Source organism: Lentinus tigrinus (assembly GCF_003813185.1).
Source record: "Lentinus tigrinus ALCF2SS1-7 unplaced genomic scaffold L226scaffold_19, whole genome shotgun sequence".
In the NCBI taxonomy this organism is placed as follows: domain Eukaryota; kingdom Fungi; phylum Basidiomycota; class Agaricomycetes; order Polyporales; family Polyporaceae; genus Lentinus; species Lentinus tigrinus.
This window is the reverse complement of record NW_027137928.1, coordinates 184,135-198,926: the sequence shown is the minus strand read 5'-3', so window position 1 is coordinate 198,926 and position 14,792 is coordinate 184,135. Positions and strand designations below refer to the sequence as shown.

The 14,792-nt window shown below is 56.6% G+C and overlaps 6 protein-coding genes and 1 non-coding gene across 7 annotated transcripts; 6 read left to right on the top strand and 1 right to left on the bottom strand.

The window, feature by feature from the left end:
- Positions 1–50: 50 nt before the first annotated feature.
- Positions 51–2,501, top strand: L226DRAFT_466103 (cytochrome P450; the record flags this gene model as incomplete). The annotated part of the gene is made up of 15 exons (XM_067675960.1): positions 51–180; positions 235–335; positions 391–420; positions 483–588; positions 642–739; positions 793–892; positions 948–1,020; positions 1,078–1,307; positions 1,366–1,631; positions 1,703–1,869; positions 1,936–2,037; positions 2,093–2,103; positions 2,162–2,186; positions 2,254–2,265; positions 2,324–2,501. 15 exons carry the CDS (start codon positions 51–53, stop codon positions 2,499–2,501), a joined length of 1,629 nt encoding a protein of 542 aa, XP_067533674.1.
- Positions 2,502–2,714: 213 nt separating this feature from the next.
- On the top strand, positions 2,715–2,788 carry L226DRAFT_t167. Its single transcript has one exon. It is a non-coding gene; the product is annotated as a tRNA-Ile (tRNA).
- Positions 2,789–3,388: 600 nt separating this feature from the next.
- On the top strand, positions 3,389–4,989 carry L226DRAFT_111990 (FAD/NAD(P)-binding domain-containing protein). The gene is made up of 3 exons (XM_067672137.1): positions 3,389–3,537; positions 3,600–4,864; positions 4,913–4,989. Exon 2 carries the CDS (start codon positions 3,615–3,617, stop codon positions 4,824–4,826), a length of 1,212 nt encoding a protein of 403 aa, XP_067533673.1. The 5' UTR covers positions 3,389–3,537; positions 3,600–3,614; the 3' UTR covers positions 4,827–4,864; positions 4,913–4,989.
- Positions 4,990–5,433: 444 nt separating this feature from the next.
- L226DRAFT_614357 (monooxygenase FAD-binding protein) lies at positions 5,434–6,924 on the top strand. Its single transcript, XM_067686630.1, has 2 exons — positions 5,434–5,508; positions 5,558–6,924. The coding sequence occupies exon 2, from the start codon at positions 5,577–5,579 to the stop codon at positions 6,792–6,794; it is 1,218 nt and encodes a 405-aa protein (XP_067533672.1). The 5' UTR covers positions 5,434–5,508; positions 5,558–5,576; the 3' UTR covers positions 6,795–6,924.
- Positions 6,859–8,334, bottom strand: L226DRAFT_536604 (FAD/NAD(P)-binding domain-containing protein). The gene is made up of 2 exons (XM_067681148.1): positions 6,940–8,334; positions 6,859–6,887 (listed from the first exon to the last, which is right to left on the bottom strand). The coding sequence occupies exon 1, from the start codon at positions 8,306–8,308 to the stop codon at positions 7,082–7,084; it is 1,227 nt and encodes a 408-aa protein (XP_067533671.1). The 5' UTR covers positions 8,309–8,334; the 3' UTR covers positions 6,859–6,887; positions 6,940–7,081.
- A 1,117-nt stretch (positions 8,335–9,451) lies between these two features.
- Positions 9,452–11,961, top strand: L226DRAFT_614355 (Pkinase-domain-containing protein). Its single transcript, XM_067686629.1, has 10 exons — positions 9,452–9,914; positions 9,970–10,061; positions 10,120–10,231; positions 10,289–10,612; positions 10,672–10,737; positions 10,788–10,837; positions 10,891–11,025; positions 11,081–11,190; positions 11,249–11,334; positions 11,386–11,961. The coding sequence occupies exons 1-10, from the start codon at positions 9,656–9,658 to the stop codon at positions 11,802–11,804; spliced, it is 1,653 nt and encodes a 550-aa protein (XP_067533670.1). The 5' UTR covers positions 9,452–9,655; the 3' UTR covers positions 11,805–11,961.
- A 187-nt stretch (positions 11,962–12,148) lies between these two features.
- L226DRAFT_614354 (kinase-like protein) lies at positions 12,149–14,720 on the top strand. The gene is made up of 11 exons (XM_067686628.1): positions 12,149–12,388; positions 12,455–12,738; positions 12,794–12,888; positions 12,950–13,064; positions 13,120–13,473; positions 13,523–13,591; positions 13,647–13,696; positions 13,749–13,883; positions 13,937–14,049; positions 14,101–14,186; positions 14,244–14,720. The coding sequence occupies exons 2-11, from the start codon at positions 12,483–12,485 to the stop codon at positions 14,564–14,566; spliced, it is 1,596 nt and encodes a 531-aa protein (XP_067533669.1). The 5' UTR covers positions 12,149–12,388; positions 12,455–12,482; the 3' UTR covers positions 14,567–14,720.
- The last annotated feature ends 72 nt before the right edge of the window (positions 14,721–14,792 follow it).

Genomic DNA, 14,792 nt, shown 5'->3' with positions numbered 1-14,792 from the left:
TGCAACACTCGTGGACCGTGGTGCAAACCACCATCCCATCCTGTCGCAAGATGGCTTATCAAGTTTCTCCTGCCGCTCTCCTTGCTCTCGCCGCGCTCGTCATCGTGCTCGTCCTTCGAGCCTCACGCCGCAAGAGCCTCAAGTTCCTCCGTGGCCCCGACGCGCCGTCGAGGTTGCTCGGTACGTCTCTGGCGTCTGTTCTGGCCAATCCGAGTTCCTGACGCGCCTTGACAGGGAATGAGCACCAATTGTTCCACCAGTCGGAGACAGGCTATCTCGACTTCCAGTGGATGCGAGAGTACGGTTCCACCTGGCGCATTCGCACGTTCTTCGGGGTTCGTCGCTCTACCCACCCTGCTGTCACTTATCACTGACTCCAGTATATGTCAGGCTGAGCAAATCATGACTGCGGATCCGAAGGTATGTGCATGCTACGTGGTAGTATACCGCTGCCTCTGACATACTGGCATTTCGTCTATCAGGCGTTGCAGCATATCTTGCAGAAGTCGAGCTACAATTACCCCAAGCGGGTTGATGTGAATACTCTCACGCTACTGCAGCTTGGCCCGGGCATCTTATGGGCGGAGGGTAAGCACATGTCGAAAGGTCCAGTTCTACTATGCTGACATCAGTCACGGCAGGATCGATGCACCAACGCCACCGGAAGGTCATGAATCCCGCGTTCAGTGCTCAGCAACTCCGGACCTTCGTCCCGCTCTTCCAACGTACTGCTGCGAAGGTGGGTGGCCCCTTCTCAGCCGTTGCCTTGTACATTCTGATCTAGTCGCACAGGTCATCGAGCATTGGAAGACCCAGATCGCGGAGAAGTCGGACGGCGTCGTGTTGGTCAACAAATGGCTTGCTCGCGGCGCTCTTGACATCATCGGCCAAGGTACCGTATAATTCTAGCTCATGCGTCTCTCAGTTTCTGAAGCTCTCTGTGCCAGCGGCATTCGACTACGACTTCGGAGCGCTCGACAATATGGAGAACCCGCTGGCAAAGGAGTACAGCACGATCATGTAAGCCTGCTCCTGCAAACGCTCACGTTCCAACGGTATCTCATATCTGTCGTATAGCCATGATGTACTGCTCTACCCGACGCCGTTCACGATGCTTTATCGCAGCCTCTGGCAGTACGTCCCCGAATCCGTCCGCAACCTGGTCAAGTACACCCCAATGCATAGCCTTCGGCGGATGCAGAAGTTGAACGAGATGTTCAAGGGCGTCGGGCGGGCCCTGTACTACTCCAACGCTGCGGAGGGGATCGCGTCTCGCGAAGGGAAGCGCGACGTCATGAGTGTATTGCGTGAGCACCATCCGACTCATGCGTTGCTCCCCTACGCTCACCCAGCCCTGTCCGACAGTGAAAGCGAACAACTCCGAGAACGCGCGTGCACGGCTTGGGGAGGAGGAGCTCCTTGCTCAGATGCACCACCTCACCTCCGCTGGCCAGGAGACCACCTCGAGCACCCTGAGCTGGATGCTCTTCGAGCTGTCGAAGCACCCCGAGTATCAAGCCCGCATTCGCCAAGAGATCCGTGCGGTCCGCGCTTTGGTCGTCGAGCGTGGGGACACTGAGTTTACGCCCGAGGATCTGGACAGCATGAAGTACACCCTCGCTGCAATCAAGGTGCGTCAGCCATCCGCTATCTCAAAGCTGGTGTCTGGGACTGACAGAAAGATGCTGTTGCTCTTGAGCAGGAGACTCTCCGCTTCCACCCCATCGCTTATCATCTGTGGCGCTACGCCGGGCAGGACGACGTTATCCCGCTCTCGGACCCTGTGACTGGTGCCGACGGGACCGTGATTAGCGAAATTCCTGTTTCCGCAGGCCAGCCCATCATCATCTCGATCTGCGGTTACAACAGGTGAGTTCTTATACTTGCTCGCTGGGGAGATAAGGAGTGACAGGGACTGCCGTACGACTATTGTAGGTTGCCCCATGTCTGGGGAGATGACGCAGACCAGTGGAACCCGGAGCGGTTCTTCCAGCTCGACTCGGAGAAGCAGGTCAAGGTGGGGGTGTATTCAAACTTGTGAGTATCACCTTATGGTCTTTTGCATCGGTGAAAACTTACGAAGGCCCTCCAGAATGACTTTCTGTAAGTCGCCGACGTCGGGTCTTGCATGACGCGAACTAACATATGTTGGGCTTTTCAGCTGCCGGGGTACGCGGCTGCATCGGGTAAGCACTGCCACTTCCTCACTGTACGACCATGGAGCAGACGTACTAATTACGCACGCTGGCACAGATGGCGCTTCGCGTGAGTGCTTCTGCACGCGACCTTTTCGTCCATGTCTAACCGTTGCGTCTCCATTCAGCCTTTACCAGCTTCAAGCGGTCTCCGCGGAACTGCTCGAAACCTTCGAGTTCTCCCCTACGGATGACACCACTCGCATCAAGAGAGCCCCTGCTGTTGTCATGCTTCCCATCATCGAGGGCAAAGAAGAGCTGGGCTCCGCCATGCCTCTTCGCGTCTCTCTGGCCCGGGTGCAGTGAGGGTCTCCCTCGGAGGCTTGCCTTCGCTGGTTCAAAGTACTCAAAATCTGGGAAGGTGTTTGAGAACCAAGCCATAGGGGGGTATATAGCCTGCATATCGGAGCATGTGTGTATCAGGGTGGGGAAGACGGTCACGTAGTAGAGATTCCCGGCGGTCAGCTGTTCAGTATTAACACCATGGGGTATAGATGTCATTGCTTGCGTCATTTTTATGGCCGACTAGCTCAGTTGGTTAGAGCGTGGTGCTAATAACGCCAAGGTCGTCGGTCCGATCCCGGCGTTGGCCACTCCAACAGTTCCGATCTGTCTCTTTTTTTGGCGAACCAAGCGACTAAATCGCCACGTAATCGGCCCGCTCAACCTCACTGAACACATTGCACAGTTGTAGCCCCCTTTGCCCGGAAGTATGCTTCTAACTGATCAATGTCGAAACCTAGGTGTCGTCGTGCTCTCGACCTTCGCTTTGGACTCTCGAGGCAAACTTCAGGACACGGCTGGGCAGGAGCCTGGGAGCTGGGACTCGGACAACTTGCTCTCCTTCTCTCGTTGTGTCCCTACACACTCGTTGACACCGCCGGCTACTCTAGGTGAATCTGGACGATTCCCAATGCAGCCAAAGTCATGCCGACGTATTGCGCGAGCAACGACAGGGCTTATTGGTAGAGCCGCCCGCCGAGATGACGCGGTCAACGCGGCCAGCTCGCACCATGCCAGATGCCACATACATTATACACACTGCGGCACACGAGTCGACTTTTCAACGGTAGGTGAGTTCGACGGAGGACGGTCGATGTTGCCCGTGGCTACCTTGACTCCATGACGCGGCCTTGCGGCGGCACTTTCGGCAGGATGATGACGCCTGCTCGACGGCTCGGTCTACAGAGAATCACAGAGCGTCGGCGATGAGCACTAGATATGCTGCAGCAGGAGGATCGACGAATTATATAAGAACAGCCATACATACTGAACAGCAATATCGAACGACTCGGAGTCGCCACATTCACCAACCAAGCGAACACGAAGAACTGACTATTAAGTACGTACTAACTAGGCTATACTATGTACCACATCTACGGTCTGCTGATGGTTACTTTCTAGGTCCTCTGCGCCACGATGTCTACCACGTCCTCAACACCACGGATTGCCATCATTGGCGGTGGTATGGGCGGCCTTGTCCTTCTCCTCACGCTCCTCCGCCGAGGCATCCCGGCAACAGTATACGAACGCGATGCCAATATGAACGAACGCGCACACATTGGGAGCACGCTTGATCTAGAGTGGGATACCGGTCGGCGTGCATTGCGCGAGAACGGGCTCGAGGAGGCGTACCTGGAGAACTCGCGCGTTGAAGGGCAGGAGGTCCGCATCGGCGGCAAGGATGGCATCCCGCTCCTCCACCGCACCCCAAAGGAGTCGGACGACCCGAAGAAGGCCAAACCGGAGATCGACCGCAGCCTGCTGCGGAAGATCATGCTCGATGCACTCCCTGCAGATGTTGTCAAGTGGGGTCACGCCCTGACCTCTGCTGATCCCCTCGACAACGGTCAGCACGAGCTCACGTTTGCGAACGGCTTCAAGACCGTGTGCGACTTCCTCGTTGGTGCTGATGGCGCCAGGTCGCGCATCCGCCCTCTCGTCTCCCCCGCAACTCCCGAATACGTCGGCGTGAACAGCGTCGAGATCTCCCTCGCGCCGGATGTCGCATCCTCTCCGGAGCTCGCGGAGGTCGTCCAGGGCGCAGGCAAGGGCAGCATGTTCGCCATGCAGGACGCGAAGATGCTTGGCACCCAGGTCAGCAGCTCTGGACGCATCCGGACCTACGTCTACTTGCACGAGCCCGCTGAGTGGACCATCCCCTCCGATCCTGCCGAGGTGCGCAAGGTCCTCCTGGAGAAGTTCGAGGGCTGGGCGCCTTGGATCCTCAAGCTGATCGAGTACTGTGACGAGGCGGCGATCTACCAACGTCCGCTCTACATGCTCCCGGCGGGCCACAAGTGGGAGCACGTCCCCGGAGTCACGCTCATTGGCGACGCGGCGCACCTCATGACGCCCTTTGCCGCCGCCGGGGCCAACCTCGCGATGCAGGACGCGTTCGAGCTTGGACTTGCTCTTGCGAAGCTCTCCGCCGACGCAAAGCTGGGCGCCCGGTCGGATGCGCTGGAGGCCGCAGTCAAGGAGTTTGAGGAGAATATGTGCGCGAGGGCGGGCCGCATTGCGGAGATGAGCACGGTCAACTTGCACGCATGCGTGAATCAGAGCGCACCGCAGTCTGCGATCGAAAGGTTCATGGCGATTGTGAAGAGCGGCAAGGGCGAAGATCTGTGAGACTCAGGTAGATACCTATAAAATGACAGTCAATTCAGGTAGCTCGCTGGACTCGGACGACTTTCCATCATCTAATCCATCTGTAGTCTCTTATCCTGGATCATCTTCTGTTGAGTCCGACCTCACGACTTCTCCGATGTCCACCTTGTTCGTTATTCGTTCGCGGCGCCCATGGAGAAGCTTTTGATGGATATGTGCAGCTGAGTAAAGCTATCCTTCTTATCCACGTCTGACGCCGACTCGTATATGTAGGCGCAGCTACACTCACGGCAGCAACTTTATGGCTTCATACACGAGGACATACGGCCGAGGTGACGCACACAGCGCGGCCATCTACTAGACCCTAATTCGTGTAAAGCATCTCGTCCGAGGTTCGGATTAACCACACACCAGAACTCCTTCATCCGCCACGCCTCATTATGTGGTGTACACTCGTGAACATGATACGGCTGCGGGCTCCATGACTATGCATCGGAGGCTTCGGCTTCATGACGCGGCCTTCCGGCAACATTGCGGAAGAATCGGCTGAAAATTCATTGGACCACTGAAGCGGAGAAGGCACAAGTATCCCAGCAGGTGCTTCCGCGATATATATCCTAGCAGCGATGCGCAATCATGAAGTCGTCCATCTCCTGGGTATCGACTTACTCATCAGTCCCTGTGTGCATTGCCTAGTTCACGCGTACGTCATCAATATTGTCCTAACACTCGATTTTCTGAATTCTTTGCAGATCCCAATCCTAACAGACAATGCCAGTGTCTACCACCGCCATGTCCTCTACACCACGGATTGCCATCATCGGTGGTGGAATAGGCGGCCTTGTCGTCCTCCTGACGCTTCTCCGCAGGGGCATACCAGCAACCGTCTACGAGCGGGACAGAGACCTGAACGTTCGCGCACACATGGGCAGCACGCTCGACCTAGGATGGGAAAGCGGCCAGCGCGCCCTGCGCGAGAACGGACTGGAAGCGCAGTTCAAGGTCTACTCGCGTGTTGAAGGAGAAGAGCTTCGCCTAGGCGGCAAGGACGGCATACCGCTCTTCCGGCGCAGCCCGGAGGAGACGGAGGACGAGAAGGAAGCACGCCCCGAGATCGACAGGAGCGCCTTGCGGAAGATCATGCTCGACGCGGTCCCTCCAGACGCCATCAAGTGGGGACACATGCTCACCTCCATCCGTCCTCTCAACGATAGCACGCACTGTCACGAGCTCACCTTCTCGAACGGCCTCACAGCCGTTGCCGACATCGTCGTGGGCGCGGACGGCGCGAGCTCCCGCGTACGCCCCCTCGTCTCCCCCATCTCCCCAATCTATCATGAAGTCTCCGGCGTGGAGATATCCATAACGCCCGAGCTCGCTGCCTGCACCGCCATGTCGGACATTCGCGAGGCCGTGGGCCAGGGGAGCTGCTTCCTCAGCCAAGACAGGAAGATCATGGCCTTGCAGCGGAACGGCGACGGGCGCATCCGCGCGTATGCATGGCACCACAGCTCGGACCCATACTTCCCCGCGGAGCCCGCAGAAGCGAGGAAGACCCTGCTCGAGATCTACAGCGACTGGGCGCCGTGGGTGCGCAAGTTCATCGAGCACTGCGACGAGGCTGCGGTGTACCCCCGCGCGCTCTACTACCTTCCCGTCGGCCATCGGTGGGAGCACAAGCCCGGGGTGACCGTCATTGGCGACGGCGCGCACCTGATGAGCCCCGCTGCGGGTGCGGGTGCGAACCTCGCGATGCTCGATGGCTTCGAGCTCGGTTTGGCACTCGCGGATGCGCTTTCGAAGGGTGTACCGGCGGAGGAGAGGGAGGCGGCAGTCGCTGATGTAGAGAAGAAGATGTTTGCTCGGGCGGAGAAGTCTGCGGCTCTCAGCTACGGCAATCTCGAGGCGTTCATGAGCACCGACGCTCCTCAGTCCGCCGTTGACAAGTTCACGGCATTCATAGAGTCGGATGGTCGACGCGAGGCGTAGACTCTGCTATGGTGCTCACACTGTAGTGTCTGATCATGTTGGGACTCGTCTATGTTGAAGTTATGTTCCGATCGTCGATGTCAACAATGCCGTCTATACTCTCGCGTTGAACTATGCAACCGCTAGACGCAACTATGCAACTCACCGAAGTTATCGCTGAAAGATGGAACGACGTCTGGGGTATATAGCTTTATAGGATGACTGCAGACGGATGAGCAGTGAGCGCGCCTGGCGCAAAGACCGTGTGCCCGACCAGGAGTTCACGAACGTTGTCAAACTACGAAGACTCAGCCCTCCCGCTCAACTACCTCTTCCAAGCCGGCAAACCGGTCCAGAGCCGTCTGCGGACTCCCAGGGTTGATGAATGCCTCCTGGTTCTTCAGGCTGAACTCCGCGACGCGTCCGGCCCGCGTGCACATCTCCACCTCAAAATTTTTCACTACGGCCTCCAGGGTTTCACGATCGCCCAGCTGTCCATCGGCAGCTAACTTCGCAACCGCGAGCCCAAGCTCGAGCGCATCCTGCATCGCGAGATTCGCCCCAGAACCAGAGAAAGGGCTCAGCTGGTGCGCGGCGTCGCCGATGAGTGTGACTCCGGGGACGTGCTCCCACTTGTGGCCGACAGGGAGCACGTACATCGGACGGGGGTAGATCGCAGCGTCGTCACAATGCTCGATAAGCTTGCGCATCCACGGCTGCCAGCCCTCGAATATCTCCAGGAGCACCTTGCGCGCCTCGGCGGGGTCGGAGGGAACGGTCCACTCGGCGGGTCCACTGAACCATATGTAGGTGCGGATGCGGCCATCGCCGTTGAGCTGGCTCGCGAGCATCTTCGCGTCCTGGAGCGCGAACATGGTGCCCTTGCCGACGGCGTCCATGACGTCCTTGAGCTCTGGAGAGGATGCGACGGCGGGAGCGAGCGAGATCTCGACGCCGTTGACGCCAGTGTAGAATGGAGTGGCGGGAGAGACGAGTGGGCGGACGCGGGAGTGTGCGCCATCGGCGCCGACGATGAGGTCGCACACCGTCTTGAAACCGTTCGCGAACGTGAGCTCGTGCTGGCCTTTCCCGATAGGAATAGCGGAAACGAGGCCGTGGTCCCACTTGACAGAATCGGCGGGGCAGGCGTCGAGGAGGATCTGGCGGAGGACGGTGCGGTCGATCTCGGGGCGAATGTCCTCGGGTTTCTTCTGGGGTTGCTCGCCCTCGTCGAGGCCGTGGTGCATGAGTATCTTGCCAGAAGCATCGTACATCTTCATTTCTTCGCCCTCGGGGCGGGAGTGCTCCTTGAACTTGGCCTCGAGACCGTTCTCGCGGAGCGCCCCCTGGCCACTCTTCCAGCCGAGGTCGAGCTGACCTCCGAGGTGGGCGCGGGCCGAGATGCTTGCATCCCGCTCGTAGACGGTGGCGGGTACGCCGCGGCGGATAAGGGTGAGGAGGAGGGAAAGTCCAGCGAGGCCGCCACCGATGATGGCGATGCGGGGAGAATTGGTGGTAGAGGTTTGGGAAGACATCTGTGAGACAGGAATCGATGGTTGCAGGAAACGGCGTAGTGGAGTGAGTTGCTCACCGGAACTGCTAGGTGTGCTCGAGTTAGTCTTCAACGGTGTCGAAAGTGTCTCTTTATATGTCCAAATATTGTATGTGATGTTTGCAGTGGCATGCCGGCAAGACGCGCGTTCGGACTGGACTATTTTGGTACTGCTGGTCGTCCGACCAACTCGCCGCGTCACCCGGCTTCAAATTCGACTCACCGGCAAGCCTGTGCCGAGAGAGTGCGTACGTCGAGATATGGCTCTCAGATGATGATTGCGCATGTTAGGATCTGCGGACTCCGGAGCTTAGACGCCCACTGCGGCATAGGGCCAATTGATGGGTAGAACAATGCGGCGGTATTGGATCGCTGCTACACTTAGCCTTGAGGTTACGAGAGAGTGCAACACGACGAGCCCAGTACGATGTGCGTTGGGATGGATGAATGCTGCCATACAGTCTGCGCCATCTGTGCAGGCAGCTTGAAGGTCGTTCCAACCGATTGTCCCTTCCCGCTTGTGAGGTGCGCAGAGTCTCCAAGGGAGTAGAGGGTGCGAAGACACATCGCCGCGTCGTAGCAGTGCCTGATAGACTTCTAGAGTCTTCCGCGCTGCGGTATGATCTGCGGAGAGTCCAGTCGAACGGACAGCGGAACCCACACGTAGTTGCGGATACGCCCAACGCCATCCGTTCTGTCCGAGCATGTTGCACTTCTTAGTGACGTAGATGCTACTCACCCCAGTCGACCGCAGCACGGATATCCACCATGTCAACCCAGACTGCGAGACGTCTACGCCGGTTACGTCCGTGTAGAGAGAGATCGCAGCGGAAACAAGGGGCCAAAAAAGAGAGCTGGCGCCGCCGGAACCGACTAGAAAGTCGGAGGCGACAGGCTAGAGATATCCTTGAGAGCGTGAGCTGATACTGTTCCCTGTGTCCTTCCAGAGGGTGATGTGTCCTTCCAGAGGGTGAGACCGTAGCTCTGTGGACGTCGTTGGTCGACTCTGCGGCGAGCGCTCGCTGGCCAAGGCCGGCCACGGAAATTAACTCCGAAAAGCTCCGCTTGATGCGAAGCCGATATCATAGACGCGTCGACGAACTTGAACAAGAACGACGTCGTTCCCCGATGTCTTGACGCGTTCTTTCTGCTGTATAGTTCTCTTTGCTGTTATACTGATCGCTACCACGGTGCGACGCGTCTTCTCGGGTGTTTCGGCTGGTAACCGACCATCAACGTACTGCTATATAACTTCCCTCCGAGCTGTGCTTGACTACCACAGCTCCTCTCTTCTGCAGCACCAGCACATCTCAATTTCCTGCAACCTTTGATGACGATGGCGGTGGAAGATCTAGAACAGACGCAGTCTACTCAGCAGTCGACACAATCGCCAAGCCAGGGCGCTTCAGAGAGTCAGCCGCTCACGGACGTCCTGGACACCGGTATCTGGGGATCTCTCATCCCAGTGAACAACTCAAATCCATTCATACAACGCATAGACTTTTTGAGACCGAAACGGACGTACACTTTGGGTAGGAGCCGTCGAGATGGAGCCGTCGATGTCTCGTTCCAATACTTCCCGAGGATGAGTAAGTCCCGGAGCACAATCCGATGACTAGGTTCGCGCGTCTGAACCCGCGAAAGGTCAGAAACACTGTGTTATCGAGTGGGACGGAGAGGAGACCTCTACCTCTGCCGTTTCAGTGAGAGATCTAAACTCCTCGAATGGCACCTACGTAAGTCAACTATGCAACTATCTGTCTTTTCGTGATCGACTCGCTAACTAGTTGCTAGATACGTGGCATGCGGATCGTCAGGAACGAGTCTAGGCTCCTCAGAGACGGAGATGAGCTCTCCTTCGCGCCAGCCAGCCACAAGTATAACATGAATCCTCGGGACGACTACCGTCAGTCAGACGCACAACTTACGCTCACCCATTTACTCACGAAATGAGGCTTATCAGGCTTCACGTTTCGTCATATGGCTTGCAAGGAACGGCCACGCGAAGGGGTATACAAAACCTATGACGTTCATTGCGTGCTTGGCAAGGGCGCATACGCTACCGTGGTGAAAGCGCTTCATCGACGGGAGAATAAGTACTATGCGATCAAGATGTTTTCCGGGGATCGACTCCGCGAGCTTCTCAGCGCCACGGCTTCGGGTGGGTCAGAGCGGCAAATGGCGGCGACTGCAGCCCACCTGAGGCGAGAAGTGAGGATCCTGCAGGGCTTGGACCATCCGTACGTCTGCGAGCTCAAGGAAGCGTTCTTCGAGGGATACAGCGTCAGTACGTACTTCTGACCTCCCTGTCCCTCTCAAACCAATGTCATCTCCTCTCATCACCAGGTGTTGTACTTGAACTCGCGAAGGGAGGTGATCTCATGTCGTACGTGCTCAAGCACGAGGTACTTCGTGAGTCACTTCGATAATTACTGCATAGCGCATATTGATATGTCTTGTAGTCGAACCCGAGGGCCAGTACTTCACGTATCAAATATGTGACGCTCTTGACGTGGGTTTTTGGTTCCCTCTTCTCTGTCGTACCATCTCACACCCGTCACCAAGTATATCCACAGTCAAGGCGTCGCACATCGCGATTTGAAGCCGGAGAACGTCCTCTTGACCGACGACTCGCCCCCGATCGTGAAGCTCGCAGATTTTGGCTTGGCTAAGGTCATCGATTCCTTGTCCGAGTTACAGGCACGTAGTCGATATGTGGCGTCGATCGTGTCTCAAGCTGACTTTTCAACATCAGACCAGGTGTGGTACTCCCGCTTACGTAGCGCCCGAGGTGTTAGACGACAGCACCGAGGGCTATGACAAAGTGGTCGATAGCTGGAGCCTCGGAGTCATGATATACATGATGTACGTCATCGCTCTTCCTGCCCCAGTTTCAAGCTGGCATCTGACGGAGCACCGACAGTCTCACAAGGTCAACTCCGTTCTCAGACGCGTCACCGAATGAGCCAGACTGGCGTCTGCTCGAAGACTTCAACATCAGTGAGACAGGTAGGCTTCATGGCACCACATTTCAGTTTGTTGCTGACACGTTGTCTTGAGGTGTGAACTTCATCCGCCGTCTGCTGGTATACGAACCCAAGGGACGCATGACGCCCGCGCAAGCACTGAATCACGCTTGGATTACTGAACAAGGCCCCCAGCAGCGCGCACGCTTGCTCGCCCGCGAGCAGTCACTTCTTCGCGAGGCTTCCCGGAGGCAAGCCACGCCCTCGGACGAGGAGCACGACCGGGAACGGCAGAGCAAGAAGCGCAAGGCCAGCGTCCTGCAACTGGGAAGGTCGCTGTCAACGATGTCTGTGGTAGATAAGGACAGTCCGGCTGCCAAGCGCACTCGCTGCGAGCAGGGCATCATTGTTAAGCATGCTCCTCAGCCATCTCGGTCTCCTGCTGTGCTAGTGTGGCCCACCTTCGACTTAGCTTCGGACGAGATCCCTGGACTTGGATTATCTCACGGATAGGATTGTTTGCTCTGTGTATACGTTCCCCATCCATACTTGCTATTTTCGTCGACTTGTACATAGCTATGTAGGTTGCTCTGCGCTCGCTTTAGTCCTGCTTGTATTATATCTGCTATGACACCTCCGTACGTGCTCTGTACGTCTAGTTGTACTTCCCATGTCAAAGTTGCTTGACTACGCAGTCAGCTTATCACGGTACCGACGACGTCGGCTGGCCACTGGTCTTTCAGGATTCCCTCTTCAGGTGCGTATGCCGGCATGATGCAAATGTAACTCAGATAATCTCCGCTGCAAACACGTCCGCGATGCGCTTTACCGTCCGACGCGTCTTAGCGAGGGCTTATGCTCCTTGCTTCCTGCCACGGCGACGCTCTTGGGTCGTCGTTGCCACAACGTTCATTTCTACCACCCGTCTACTAGTCTCTGCACCATCTACTGTATATCTTCTATTCTTGCTTATTCTGTTCTATAATTCCCCCTCGAACCTGGATTTTCGACGCTACTACAATAACCGCAACACGCTTACTGAATCCAAGAGTACCGGACGCGTTACATCCGATTGATCCGTTTCCCGTACACACTTCGTGAGTACGGACTCGTGTGCCTTGGGTGTCCCCTCGCTGATTACTGCATAACTCATGTAAATACAGTACCCAATCGGAACACGACATCGCGACCATGGCTGCATCACCAGCCAAGAGTCAGAATGAGGACTCTCAGGAGTCTACTCAGCCCACGCAAGAACGACCTCGGTCCGAGGAGCCATACCCGCTCTCGCCACAGGCTTGGGGGTCGCTGATTCCCTGTAATGTGGGCAACCCGAGCGTTACCCGAGCCGACTTTCTGAAGCCCAAGCTCAAGTACACCATCGGTCGTGGCAGTCGGAAGTCGGAAGCGCAATGTGACATCACCTTCCCGAAGCTGAAAGAGCTGAGTGAGTACATCACGCCCGCTGTGCTCAAGGCCAACCTCACACCACGATGTTTCAGGTCGTGTTCACTGCACCATCGAGTGGAACGGCGACGAGTCGGCCACTACGTCGCAGGTGGTAGTGACGAACCTCGACGCGACATTTGGGACATGGGTACGCGCTAGGGATTCTGTTGGCTCTGTGGTTTTGAGTGCCTGACTGAACGAATACGTAGGTTGGCGACGAGCACTTCGGGAAGAACCAACACAAGTTTGCGGAGAGCGGTGATCGAATCACGTTTGGCAGTTCCAACGGAGAACTGGGTCAATCTGGTACTCCTCATAACGACAGTGAGTTTCCGTCGGTTCTACATGACGAATTCAGCATCTGACTGTCGCGAACGAGGTTTCATCCTTCGCATTTGGCACATCGAGCATCAGAAGGCGTCATCTTTCGCCAGACGCCGCCTGTCTCGAGTATATGATGTCTCCAAGACAGTGCTGGGAAGAGGCTCATACGCGACGGTGAAGATTGCTTTGCACAGAATGGAAGGGCTGAAGTATGCCGTCAAGTTACTCGGAGAGAAGCACAACGACGCCGTGTTGAAGGCGCGGCGGCGAGGATCCTGCACGGGTACGACGGGTTCGAGCACGTTCAAGATCGAGCTCGGGCGCGAAGTCGAGATCCTTAAGACGCTCCAGCACGAGAACATCGTGCAATACAAGGAGCATTTCGTCGAGGACGACGAAGTGACTACCAGTATGACGCCGCGCACCTGCTTATGACCTTCGCGCTGACATGGTTCTAGGTATCGTGCTCGAGCTGGTGTCCGGCGGCGACCTCGGATCGTACCTGAATAGCAGATCCGATCCACTATGTGAGCAGTCGTGTACCATCCAGCATTATTAATCTGACATTCAGAGTCGTTACAGTTGAATCTGAGGCGAAACGCTTCACGTACCAGATATGTGACGCTCTCGTGGTGCGTCATCCCCTTCCGAGGTTGTAATGTACTGGAACTGATGCCACTGCAGTATATCCACTCGATGGGGGTGATTCATCGGGACTTGAAGCCGGAGAATATTCTCTTGACGAATGACAACCCACCAGTAGCGAAGGTTGCCGACTTTGGCCTGGCGCGATTCTTTGATCCGCTGTCTGTTCCGCAGGTGTGCAGGATTGAGCAGTCAGCGACAGCAGGCATAGCTGACTCCGCTGACAGACCAAGTGTGGTACACGTCTCTTTGTCGCGCCCGAGGTCTTGGCCGGTACAGCATGCGAAGGCTACAACCTGGTCGTTGATAGCTGGAGTCTCGGAGTCATGGTCTTCATGATGTGCGCCGTTCCGTCCAGCTGCTTCATGGATGCTCGCTCACATCCCATCAGGCTCACGAAAGACGATCCATTTGAAGATGACGCACATACCCGCATGAACTGGGGGAAGCTTACCGACCACAACGTCTCCGATGAAGGCAGGATCAATATTTGTGCTCCGTGACTCGCTGCTCACCGTCGTCGCCGTGCTGCAGGACATGCTTTCTTGAATGCTCTGTTAGAATACGAGCCGCGCCAGCGAGCGCCCCCTTCTCGCGCATTTCGCCATCCATGGCTTCAGGGATACGAGCCGACCGCCGGTGGGGTCAAGCGCAAGTCGACCGTAGACCAAGTGAGTGGCAGTCTGTCGTCGCTTTCCTTACACGAAGAGACGCACCGTCCAACCAAGCGCGCTCGGTGTGCCGAGTCCAAGACGAATTCGGAGCGAGGGTCCACTCCGGTTGGTCGCATATACCGGTCTTCCTACACGGTGGATGAGGAGGAGGTCCCGGGATTGGGACAGTGGCGCGACGAGTAGTCCCGAAGGTGTTGTAAGTACCATGCGAACAGGAACTTCGCGTTGTCGCCGTGTAGATCTTAGCAGTCATGCATCTTGGATCTTGGGGGTGAAACGTGCACACTGACAGAGAACTTGTCAATGTCCGCGAAGAAGCCCTCAAGGGAAACACAACCAAGTACCTGAATTTATGAACGTGGTGTGTGGCAAGGTCATAGTCGAAGCAGAGCATCCGAGGAAATGAATA

Bases quoted from the DNA above. Each gene is read 5' to 3' on its own strand.
- L226DRAFT_111990 (XM_067672137.1), top strand. From the start codon at position 3,615: ATGTCTACCACGTCCTCAACACCACGGATTGCCATCATTGGCGGTGGT.
- L226DRAFT_614357 (XM_067686630.1), top strand. From the start codon at position 5,577: ATGCCAGTGTCTACCACCGCCATGTCCTCTACACCACGGATTGCCATC.
- L226DRAFT_536604 (XM_067681148.1), bottom strand. From the start codon at position 8,308: ATGTCTTCCCAAACCTCTACCACCAATTCTCCCCGCATCGCCATCATC.
- L226DRAFT_614355 (XM_067686629.1), top strand. From the start codon at position 9,656: ATGACGATGGCGGTGGAAGATCTAGAACAGACGCAGTCTACTCAGCAG. The intron at 10,838-10,890 runs GTGGGTTTTTGG...CCCGTCACCAAG, and splicing joins AAATATGTGACGCTCTTGAC to TATATCCACAGTCAAGGCGT. The intron at 11,191-11,248 runs GTACGTCATCGC...GAGCACCGACAG, and splicing joins GGAGTCATGATATACATGAT to TCTCACAAGGTCAACTCCGT.
- L226DRAFT_614354 (XM_067686628.1), top strand. From the start codon at position 12,483: ATGGCTGCATCACCAGCCAAGAGTCAGAATGAGGACTCTCAGGAGTCT. The intron at 13,697-13,748 runs GTGCGTCATCCC...ATGCCACTGCAG, and splicing joins AGATATGTGACGCTCTCGTG to TATATCCACTCGATGGGGGT. The intron at 14,050-14,100 runs GTGCGCCGTTCC...ACATCCCATCAG, and splicing joins GGAGTCATGGTCTTCATGAT to GCTCACGAAAGACGATCCAT.